The following is an 11,831-nucleotide window of genomic DNA, read 5'->3' on the forward strand; positions in this document are numbered from 1 at the left end:
CAAATACATAGTGAGTATGTGCTTTCTGTCATGCACGGTGCTAGGTGCTGGTGAGACAAAGTGATGTCACCAAGACAGGTGTAGCCTAGGTGAGGCCTTTCTGAGGAGGTGACATTTAAGTTGGGCATTTACTGTTCTAATAAATAATACATTATCAGGTCCAAGCAGTTCAGACTTCAATTTCATTTATGTTGGGTCTGTCTGGGCTCATTTGCTTGGGTTACATTCCACACCGCAAAAATCAGAAGCGATGAAACGTTAATGTGTGGCCAGGAACGTGTTATTAGTCTGTTAGGAGCAAAACATAACCATCAACAATGTAATGATAAAATTACAGATCATAAAATCTAGGTTCCCTGGTATTTTTCGTTGAAATTAAAGCTGTGTGTGGTTGTTTCTCTGCCTCAGACATGGAGCACAGTAACCCCGCTTACACGATCAGCGCCGCCTTGTGCTACGCGACTCAGCTGCTCAACATCTTGTCTCATATACTTGACATAAATCTTCCCAAAAAGCTGTGCAACAGGCAAGTAATTGAAGGTGACGAAGTTCTCTTTATCACAGATCTCGTTTTCCTATTAGGTACTTACTCTAATTAAACCAAAAATAGGAATTTAAGTATTATTAAGCCAGAAAAATGACTGTGAAATGTTGAGATTAATTTCCAAAGCCTACTGTGCAAGTTTGTTTCATTATCTTAAAATTGCACATGAAGTCTTCGAGAAGACCACGGAGAATTCTCCCACTTGTGAAAGTAATTGAAGGAAAATCTAGGATCTTCAGAGGGTACGCTCATGTGTAAGAACTGGGTAAATCATAGCACCTGAATATAAAATAAAAAACATGTGGCTTAGAATTCAAAAAAAATGTAAGGGTGCCTGGCTGGCTCAGGGGAGCATGTGACTCTTGATCTCTGTGTTGTGAGTTTGAGCCCCACGTTGGGTGTAGAGATTACTTAAAAATGAATTTTGTTTTTCTTTTTAAGATTTATTTGAGAGAGAGCTTGTGCATGCAGGGGCCAGGGGTGGTGCAGGGCGGGCAGAGGGAGAGGTAGAGAGTCCTTTCAACAGACTGCCCTGAGTGGGGAGCCTGACACGGGGCTCGGTCTCATGACCCAAGCTGAAACCAAGAGTCATATCCTTAACTGACTGGACCACCCAGGTTCCCCAGAATAAAATCTTTAAAAAATAAATAAATAAATAAACATTTACAGCGTACTCAGTTCTAAGTTCTGCTCAGTTCTACTAAGCCCTTCCTACGACTGTCCAGTCATCCTTACGTTTCAAGCCAAATAAATATGTATTACCATCTCTCTCCCCTTTTAAACACAAAAGTTATGCCAGGGTGTTTTACACCTTGCTTTTTGAGTGTTTAACAAATATTTGAGCCCTTTTCTGGGCACTGAGAGGGTACAGTGGTGATGAAAACCTAATCCTTGCCCTCTTGGCCCTTCATTCTAACAGAGAGACAGATAATCAATGAGCGGTGTGTCCGCTGGTCATGAAGCCTGTGGAGGACATGAAAGCAGAGTGGAGGAGAGGGGACGGGGAGGCAGGGGCTTGCAGTATGTGAGTGGGCTCATGTGCGATCACCTGTGACCCTGAGGGAAGGAAAGAGGGGAGCAGGCCATGTGGGTCCATTGGCGCCAAGAGAAAGCCCTGGGGAGAGCGAGGACAGTGAAGAAGGTGGGGGTAAAAACTGGGTGGGCCTCGTGGGGCCATTGTGAGCCTCCACAGAGCGGACAGTTAGCAGAGGTTTCTGGTGTGGTGTGCCACGATCCCACCAGTCCCCTGTTTCTGTTCACAGAGTAGTCTTGTACATTTGTCATTTCGTTAGTGTGCAGGTGTTTGTGTTGAGTAACTTTTCCTAAGTGGCATTGCTGGTCAGAGGGAATATGCCTTCGTAATTTTTGTAGATGCGGTGGAATCGCCCATCATGAGGGCGGTTCGTTCTTAGAAAGTCTCTGTTGAGTCTGACTTATAAAGAAGCAAAGGATGTGGGGTATGTTTTATACTCAGCTGTGGTGTAAAATACACTCTTCCAAATAGACATTTTACCATAGAATTTCCTCGGAAAGATCCAATTTTACAAACTGTATGTTTGTTTTCCAGTGAATTTTGTGGGGAAAATCTCAGTAGACAGAAATTTACTCGAGCAGTGAAGAAACTGAATGCAAATATTCTTTACCTGTGCTTTTCTCAGGTATGGAAAATACGCTGTGAGCTCATTTTTACTGTGTTACTTGGTTGAAAATGTTAATCAGTTTTTTGCTTTTTCTAGCATGTAAACTTAGATCAGCTACAACCACTGCACACTCTGAGGAACCTAATGTACCTGGTCAGTCCTAGCTCTGAACACCTGGGCAGGTAAGAATGCTTCTTGCTTTTTTCTAAGTGGCGGTGCTGTGAGTCCTTCTAAGCAGAGTGGTTGTGCGTGTCGGCAGAGCCCAGGGGCCTGGTCCTCACCCCCAGAGTCCCCACAGAAGACAAAAATAATGTGGTCCTGTACAGAAGGGCAGAGCGGCTGGTCAAATTTGAGCCTTTACGGTCCTTACATAATCATTTCTCGGAAAATTAATATCAGACATTTTTAACACCTAAAATGAAATAGAAGACCCCAAATGTTCCCGGAGGGGGTGCCTTGTGCCACGCTTGAAGACCAGAAGCCATTTCTTGGACTCCATGTCCCTTTCTTGGCGCTCTGTAGTGTCCGTCCCTTTTCCTGTGCCTTTCCTTTCATGCCTCCTCCCACCATAATAGTTCTTCCCAGTCATCTTTTTGTCTTTCTGGCCACCATCAACTGGAGATAAAGGGTATTAGAAGTTTCAGGGGTGAACTAGTTTAAAATCCATTAGGTTAAGAACAAGAGTCAGTAACAAAAAAGACCAACCAGGGCTGGTCTGTGGGATCCTTCTAGGCCCTCAGCCCAACCTAGAGGAAGCTTTTCTTTAGAACCATTCAGGTAGCCCCTCTTGAGTACATATCCTTTTTCCATGCTCTGGAAAGTCTGTCCCTACATTCTGAGATATGACTTAGTTAATGTATTTGTACTTTTGAAAGAGGCTAAAGAAAATAAAAGGCAGGAATGTTCTTTTGGGGAGTCTCCTTCCCATCGTTCATTTGCCTTTACAACTGGAACCAAGGTTCAGGGGGCCTTTACTCCGGCCAGGGTGCTTGGCTTCCTCCCCATGGCAGGGAACTTTCCATGGGAATCTGCCCTTAGCCACTGGCTTGTGTTTTCTTTCCCCACCCCCCACCCCGCCCCCACCTAAAACAGTAACTTACCTGGGACATAGAACCCTGTGGAAAAAGCTGTGCCCTCTCTCTGGGGAACTGGACACACACATCTAGAATTCTATGCCGTTTTATAGGGAGTTCATGCTCCTTGCCTCAAATTCCATTCATTAGTTCACAAAGCACCTGTTAGAAATCCACCCCAGTTTTAGTGGTTGATTTCTGTGGGTTTGTTTGCCATCCTCTTTGTACTTTATTTGTATAGAGTTGAACATTAGGAAGTTTTTTTTTAGAAATTTTATTTATTTGATAGATCACAAGGAGGCAGAGAGGCAGGGAGAGAGAGAAGAAAACAGGCTCCCCGCTGAGCAGAGAGCCTGATGCAGGGCTCGATCTTAGGACCCTGAGATCATGACCCAAGCTGAAGGTAGAGGCTCAGCCCACTGAGCCACCCAGGTGCCCCTCAACATTAGGAAATTAATCCTTAATAATAAGAACTAATATTTGTTGAGTCAATATTTCATAGGTGGGCTGATTATTCTTATTTTACAGAAGGGGCTGGCTGGTAACTGAAGCTTAGCGTAGTCAAGTAATTCGTGCTCATGATCACAGAGGCCGTCAGAGTAATAGAGCTAGCGTCCCAGCCCGCATCCGACTCCACAAAGTGGTAGATGCTCGTGCTTTTAACCAGTACACACCACTAATCACATGAACAGATTAAAAAAAAAAAGATCAACCTGATAGATGCCAGAACAGCAGTGAATAAAATTCAGTTCCTATGAATAATTAAAGAAAACTAGTTGCAAATTAAAAGATTATTAATTAAGAATATCTACCTTAAGCCTACAGAAAAGACTATTTCAGTGACATGTTCCTTATGTGTATGTTTAATAAAAGCATTCCTCTACAGTGAGGACAAGAGAAGGCCTGTTGTCACTGCTATGTTCACCTTGTTTTGGAGGCCTAGGCGAAGCAGAACAGTTTTACAAAGAAGTAAGGTCTATTTATGCTGGGAAGAAAGAAACTAGGTTGGCGTTGTTGCAGATGGTTGAACTGGCCATCCGGGAGAGCTCGCTTGCTTATGTGCTGACGGCTAGTCAGATGACAGAATGAGGAGAGGCTCCCCTTTACTGTAGCAACACAAACTATACATTACATAGGAATAATCTTTACAAAACATGTGCAAACCATACAAAGAAAATAGGAAACTTGAAAAAAATGGTTCAACATCTATTTCTTGAATTTCTGCTAGGCAGCGCGTGAGGTGTGGGCCCGGATGAGAGAAAGCTCGAGGCAAGGAACACCCTCAGGATTTTCTTGGAGAGAAAGGCTGAGTAGTATAAAAATGCTCCTTCTCCCCAGAAGGAAACCTGATCAGAATTTCAACAGATATTTCATGGAACTTTGACAAGCTAATTCTGAAGTTGAGCTAGAAGCACAGGCTGCAAGGAAATTTTGGAAAAGAATAGTAAAGGATGGGCTTGGCCCCTTTTAAAACATAGCATAAAGGTGATTAAACCAGGTGCTGTTAGCATGCAAGTAGGTGGAGCAATTAGACACAGAGAAGAGAGTCCACAGATGGGCCCTGTCCCTGCAGGGAGGATAGCACAACAAGGGCCGGCCTGTTGAACCAGATAATAATAGATCGATAGCAGCGGGCCGGTGAGTATTCATACAGGGACAAAGCTGGACTCATACTACATTCCGTATGTAACAATAAATTCCAGATGATAGCAAAGACCTTATTTTATTTAAAAAAAAAAAACACCCTATAAAATAGCTAGGAGAAAAGACAGTGTTTTATAATCACAGGGTGGGGAGGGAATTCCCATGCAAGCCACAAAACCCCCAAACCATGAAGGAAAGGAGTTACATAGTTTACTGTGTAAAAACTCTAAATGCCTCTGGTAAAATACCGGATACCAGAAAGTTAAAAGATAAGCAACAGTATGTTTTGCAGCCTGTATATCAGACAATGGATTAAATACCTAGACCACTTAAAATTTCAAATCTGTAAAAGAAAGGCAGACCAAATAGAAAAATAGCCAAAGGATTAATCCAGGCAGTTCACACAAAAGAAATGCAAGTAATCCGTATTCAGATGAAAAAAGTCTTCAGCCTCAGTGAAGAACAAAGAAGTGCAATTCAAAACAGCTTTCCAGTTTTCACCCATCAGTTAGGCAAAAATGGAAAGGATGGACGATATCCAGTATTGGTGGTTGTCCTTAAAAAAAAGGCTCTCTCCTACTAGGGGTGGATTTCTTTGGAGGGTCTGACGTTTTCTCTCGGCTTGCCCTTGAGTCAGCTCTCCAGTTAGGGTAGGGGTCTTTGTGATGTATGTGAAGCGCACATGCTCAGCCAGGCTCGTTACATCCGCGTTGGTGGTCCGTGAGCCGGGAGTCCAGGAGCTAGAGCTTCAGAAGTCCCTTTCCGGACCTGCCTCAGTCAGAGTCAAGGCTGTAGAGAGACTGTTATTGGAACCTGGGTGGGACTTCCTATTTCCATGGAGACCAGCTGAAGTGAGGATCCCATCCAGAATCCAACATAAATCTTCTTCGAAATAAATTCAGACTTGCAAAAATAGTCAAAATTGCAAAAAATAATAGTAGTACAAAGACATATATATCTTTACCCAGACTCACCTTGTTACTGTTTTGCCTTATCATTTGTATAATCTCCATAAAGACACACATACAGACATTTTTTTTCCAGAACTCTGTGTGGGTAAGTTACATACATGTATCATGGTTCTTGACCCCTAAATACTTGTATATGTATTTCCTAAAAATTAGGGGTATTTTCCTTTTAACCAACATCAGCAAATTTCACACTGATACAGTAGTTTAATCCACTGCCCATCTGCACGTTTTGTCTGAGGACCAGATTAATGTCCTTTACAGCACTTTCCCCTCCAGTATATGATCCAACCTAGAGTCTGGTGCTGGATTTAGTTGCTATGTTTCTTGAACCTCTTTTAAATCTGGAACGTTTCCATGGCCTACTTTGTCTTTTACGACATTAACACTTTTCCCTTCGTATTACTAGAACTTTCTTTCTGAATTTGGTATTTCTTCGTAGTGAGATTCCAGGAATCCAAGCATTCGAGGTAGAACACTGCCTGGGCCAGGAGTGTTTCCTGGACACTCTGGGGGCCACAGTGACCATCTGTCCCTCGTTGGTGATGTTAATTTGATCACCCAGTCATGATGCTTTCCACCTTCTCCACTGTCTAATTCCTAGATTTTTTTCCTTCCTTGCAACTAAGCAGCAGTCTCTGTGGAGACACTTTGAGACCATGCAGTTATCATGCTCATCAGAATTTCCCCCTGGGTTTAATACTTGTTGATTTTTCTTATCGGATTCAGTCTTTACTGTGATGTTGCCTACATTAATATCATTATCATCCAGACTGTGTAGTTTACAAAGAGCTAATTCTTGATGTTGTGTATCTGTCCAGTAATATTTTTGAAATATTTTGCAAAAGAGAGTTTTAAAACCAAAGAGGTCGTTTTGTTACCTTAATCGATAAGAATAATGCCCTGCAGCATCTTGAGAAAATTAGTGATTTTTATTCCCTGGTGACATTAAGTATGAAAGATTTAATTGTTTTGCTAATTTTGTGTCTGGCTAAGCGTATGCTGGGCAACAAAAATTGCTCCAGCTGGCCACTTTGGGAATCATCCAGTGGTTTTTCAGTTGAAATACTTCGCTGAGTGCCTGCTGCATGTCACCAGACTCTGCCCTGTGGGATTCCAGCGGAGTAGTGGAGTCCCAAGTGGCTTCCCACGGAGCTCTGCCTGGAGGGAGTATCACCCCCCACCCAATATCACTCCTGTCTGTCTCCTGGGAAAACTTTTGAGAGGGGGTCTGGGGACAGTGGCAGTCCTGTGCCATGTAGGTAAGGCAACATCAAAGAGAAACAGAAAACAGGCTATGCCTCCGAGCTAGCAGGGAGGCAGGCTTCATGTGGCGCTAGGTGCTGAGGCCCTTGGACAACAAAGCTCAAAGGACGGAATGAGCGGGCGCTGTGTTTAGGGAAGGAGGGAACCCAGCTGAGGTGCTACGCTGTGAACATTTGTGCGTAGGTGACTCGGGAGGAAGGGAAGAGGCGGCGGCTGCTGCTGCAGAGAGGACCTGAGCTGGGGCACGTGCGGAGGGGGACTTACTGGGTGATACCAGGCAGGAGCGTGAGGGTGGTGGCCCAGCTGGCTTGTTTTAAGAAGGGTCTCCTGGCTCAGATAACCTGAGATGAGCCGGAGAGGTTAGCCCTCACGTGGAGATGGCAGGCCATGAAGCTAGGAGGAAGGAGAGGTGTCGGAAGAAAATCTTTGGAGTAGACCTGTTTACCAAGGGGTGGGGGGAGGGAAAGAGAGAGAAGAGATGAAAGGAGAGCTTTTTAAGGAAACAGAAAAGGGATACTCAGATAAGATGCCAGTTGTTGGTTTGGAAAAGCTGCAGGGTGTCAAGGGGAGAGGCTCTTGGTTCTTAATGCCTTCACCCCTTGCAAAGTAAGGACTTCTGGGCTAGATGGAGGCCTTGTGAACTTGGGAATCCCTGGTCAGAGGGGCTTTTTGATATGTAAATTGCTTGAGGGAGACCAAGGGGAAACCCCATGGTACATCTTCCAATTTAAGGTAAAGCCCTAAAAACAGTGCCTGGGACAGACATGTTTGCTGTTACTATTGCTGGTACAGCCAGGAAGCAAGGTTGTCTTGGAGGAACAAAGGCTACTTGACCCAGGAGAAAGTGAGTTGGAAGGTGCAGGCCTGGTGAGGTACACTGGAGGCCAGTGCTAGGCTTTGGTCATTGTTAAGGCCATAAAGAATTTTAGACAGACTAAAATGGCAGGCTCTACCCATTCTAGGATATCTCTCATTTTATTTTTGCTAACCCCTATCATTTTCCCCAAAGTCATTATTGGAAGCATGTGTCCTTATCGTGGGGGCAATGGTGAGAGAAAGGGGCTGCTGGAGGGCCTTGGCTCCAGGAAAATCCTGGGAGAAGAGCAGGGGGCAGTGGGAGGACCAACCACCCAGAGCGAGTGCAGCGGGGCTCTCCTGAGGCAGGAGCGGACAGACACTTGGAAGGGGGCGGGGGAAGAGCAGCAGCAGGCCTGGGTGGGGTTTGCAGACGCCATCTCACAGCGGTCATCAGCACAGCTGTCCCAGAGGGTGAGGCCTGAGAAGGGTTATTAGATTTGGAGACGATGATGTCATCAGGGACCTTTGGGGAATAGTTTTCTCCTAAAGTACAGTGCAGAAATATGCATTATTCCAGATGACTATATTCTTAACAGTTATAGCTCAATCTGTTATAAATGGACCCTAGAAAAGTGTGATCGTGTCTGAAAATGTGTGCAGAGCCTGCTGCTGGCAGCAGTCAAGGAAGCGCTGCTAACACACGTACAGCTGGGCCACTTAGCTCCTTTGAGTCCTAAGAACGTAGAAATTAGGAGTTTCCGTAAGGCAGAGAACAGCTGTACTTTTTTTTTTTTTCTATACCATTTATTACTTGTGCCACCAAGTGATACAGCAGCGTATACAGCAAGTGACCGTTGTTGGTGGGACTGTCCCATCGAGATGCGTGGATCCTGCAGTTGTTCAGAGAGGAAGTCGTCCCTGGGACCAGGACGGCCGGTCTCGGTGCGTCCCGGAGCTCCACCAGCCGGGCGGGGGGCCCGAGGAACTGTGGGCGCGTGGTGGAGCGCATTCGTCCCGTGGCAGTTACCTGGGTGAATAACCGCGTTACGGACCACCAGGGGGTACAGTGCAGGCTCGGGAAGCAGGTAGACGGGCGGCTCTGGACCTCCTCAGTCCCGGCAGGCCTGTGTCACTGTTGTCACAATGCTGGTTGTGTGCGCGTGCAGGTCGGGACCCTTTGAAGTGCGAGCTGACCTGGAGGAGTCCATGGAGTTCGTGGACCCCGGCGCTGCCGGGGAATCGGACGAGAGCGGCGACGAGCGCGTCAGTGATGAGGAGACCGACCTGGGCACGGACTGGGAGAACCTGCCGAGCCCCCGCTTCTGTGATATCCCTTCCCAGCCCGTGGAGGGCTCCCAGAGCCAGAGCAGCCAGGTGTCCCCGCCCATTGCGAGCAGCAGTGCGGGCGGGATGATCTCGTCCGCCGCCGCCTCGGTGACCTCCTGGTTTAAGGCTTACACTGGACACCGCTAGTGCGCACGGGCCGCAGCGCGCCAGGTTTGTGTCAAGAAAGTTGTTCTTCCGCCACGCTCGAGTAAACTGTGTGTGTTCCGTTAAGATAGCGCCTGGAACAAAAAGAGGTTAAACTTTTTTTTTTCTTTTTTTTTTTTTTTTAAGCAGGGAGGACAAGCATTTCTATGTATCAGATGGCCGATGGGGGTGACCCACACGCTTATGCTAGAACAGCCAGGTCAGGGGTCCCTCTGCCCAGACCCGTGTTGGCGGAAGACGAGCGCGTGTGCGCTGGCCTGCTGAAGCAGAAACCTCACCCGGGCTCCCTTTGGTCAGGGGCCGCTGGGCCCGCAGAGGCAGGCTGACACATTGGTCCTTGTGCTGCGGAGACTGTTCCTGAACACTTTATGTTTTAGAAGTTGAATCACAGGCCAGTGATTCTTGATGATTAGGACTTGAAAGATAAAAACTGTTTCATATGAGTTTGTGCTTATGCCATCATTTTTTGTACGGAGAACCAGCAGGCAATTTGAAATACTCGATTTCTTTAGAATCTGGTCATGTTTGTTTTTTAGGTCAAGGATGTTGGTTTTGTTTGGGAGGGGATTTTGGGGAGGGGGTAGTTTAAAGTTATTTCACTCATGCTGCTGCTGTCATAGCTTGTCAGACATTCCTGTTTTTCTTTCTCCCACACACCAAAGAAATGAAGGTCTTTATTTTTGGACCCACATCCATGAACAGAAGAAATCCCAGCTGCAAGTATGGCCTGGAGATTTAAAAACTATATTCTTATATTCTGAAAGGAATTAAATCATTCTCACCTAGGTTATTGAATTCTACCATCTATACTATGTGCATTTGAAATTGAACTTATTTTTTGAGTGAAAAGTCATTAAGGTAGTTCCCTTATGTAAGCTAAATGCCTGCCTGGGCACAGGTTAAAGTCACTTAACTAAATGGCTCTGGTCATTCTTCTGGTGTCCCAGTTTTTTTCTAAGGGATTCAGTAGGTGGCAGGTTTTCCCAGGGAAAACCATCCTGCTTGCTTTCTTAGAGGTCTTTGTTGCTCTCGGGACACTCCCTTCACTCAGAAATGCAGAGCAAATCACAGCTGATACTACTCTTCTCTGACAGAATTTTCCCTCACCAAGAGATCATTTTCACCTAAGGTGTTGTCGTGTTATTCTCTTAGTGACAATCTCACAAGAAAACTGTAGAGAGGCATTATGTACAAATATGTAAGTAGTTTTTTATTTTTAATAACTGCAAAAACTCCTATGTAACAACTACAAAAAGAAATCCTATGAAAAATTTCTAACAGGCATTATTACCATATCTTGTTAGTGTGATTAGCATGACCGTACCTCAGATAAATCCGAGACCTACCCTACCCTAGCTTCGCTTCTTCTTGTAATTACATAGTTGATACTTTGCCTCCGAATCCGAGGTGCTATATAGCTTTTGCTATTGGTATATTTAACGTTTGGTAGAGTTGCAGAAGAAGGGTGTTTATTCCTATCCAGGAGTTCCAGGTTCCCTGACTCTGTGAATTTTCCACTCAGCGAGGTAACAGGCTTTGCTCCATGTGGGTTCTTAGTAGCTGGTGTCAGTTTTCAGCTTTGTGATGGCTGAGCTAGCGTTGTACCACCCAGGTCGGAAGTTCATAGGGAATGGGTACGTAGACTTGAACAAATACCAAATGAACTTAAAATCCCATGAGGTTAGGGTTGTCTAGGTACTTCAAACCCTCAAGAAGAGTTTAGTTTCAAGCTGAGAGAAGATAGAAGACGGATTTGGGGCTTGGGGATAGAGGTTGACTTATAAAAGATGCACAGTTATCATGGTTTCTCTCCTGTAGGCCGTGAGAAACCATGAGTGTGAGATTACAGTAAAGAATAGAATCCAGAGATCACAACTCCTGTCTAAAGAGTAAGTCAACAAAACTTAAAGGATACAGGAAGTAGGGATTGATAGAGTATATTTTGTTGTTTTTTTTATATCAACTAGAGGCACTTTATTTAGGGTTAAATGATCAAACCCTTTAGTGGTTTGGAACACCAACATACTGGCTTACACTGCTGAGATATTTTGGTTTTCATTATTTTGCACTGGATCCACTCTGTAAATATTCTTAAATACACATTTCAACCACTGTTTTTTCCTACTCTCTTTGCTGCTCATTAAAATCTTTCATGTAGGTGCCAGAACCATATGTAAACAGCTTTTTAAAAAACTGAAGCTGGTATTTTTTTTTAAACAAAAGCCATAGAACTTGGGTCATGTTTTCCATATAAAATGATTTGTTGAAACAAGGTAATACTAATAAAAACCTACAGGCACCAAATAGGCTGCTTAAAATGGTCTGTTAAAGATTCTTTTTGGGGATGGAATATAACTAGGAAAAGTTTTGCACATCTGTAAATTAAAGGGAAAAGCTGTATGTCAAC

At 44.7% G+C, this 11,831-nt stretch overlaps 1 protein-coding gene across 1 annotated transcript in view; it reads left to right on the forward strand.

Moving 5' to 3' along the window:
* The window catches only part of ATG14 (autophagy related 14), a 33,214-nt gene extending 23,699 nt beyond the window's left edge, over positions 1 to 9,515 (forward strand). The window contains exons 7-10 of the mRNA XM_032875329.1: positions 409 to 526; positions 2,112 to 2,202; positions 2,281 to 2,366; positions 9,100 to 9,515. Coding sequence (XP_032731220.1) covers positions 409 to 526; positions 2,112 to 2,202; positions 2,281 to 2,366; positions 9,100 to 9,406 — 602 coding nt within the window. The 3' untranslated portion in view covers positions 9,407 to 9,515. The remainder of the gene's footprint in view (positions 1 to 408; positions 527 to 2,111; positions 2,203 to 2,280; positions 2,367 to 9,099) is intronic.
* The last annotated feature ends 2,316 nt before the right edge of the window (positions 9,516 to 11,831 follow it).

Source organism: Lontra canadensis, unplaced genomic scaffold (assembly GCF_010015895.1).
Source record: "Lontra canadensis isolate GAN:19392208 unplaced genomic scaffold, GSC_riverotter_1.0 scaffold55, whole genome shotgun sequence".
Taxonomy (NCBI): domain Eukaryota; kingdom Metazoa; phylum Chordata; class Mammalia; order Carnivora; family Mustelidae; genus Lontra; species Lontra canadensis.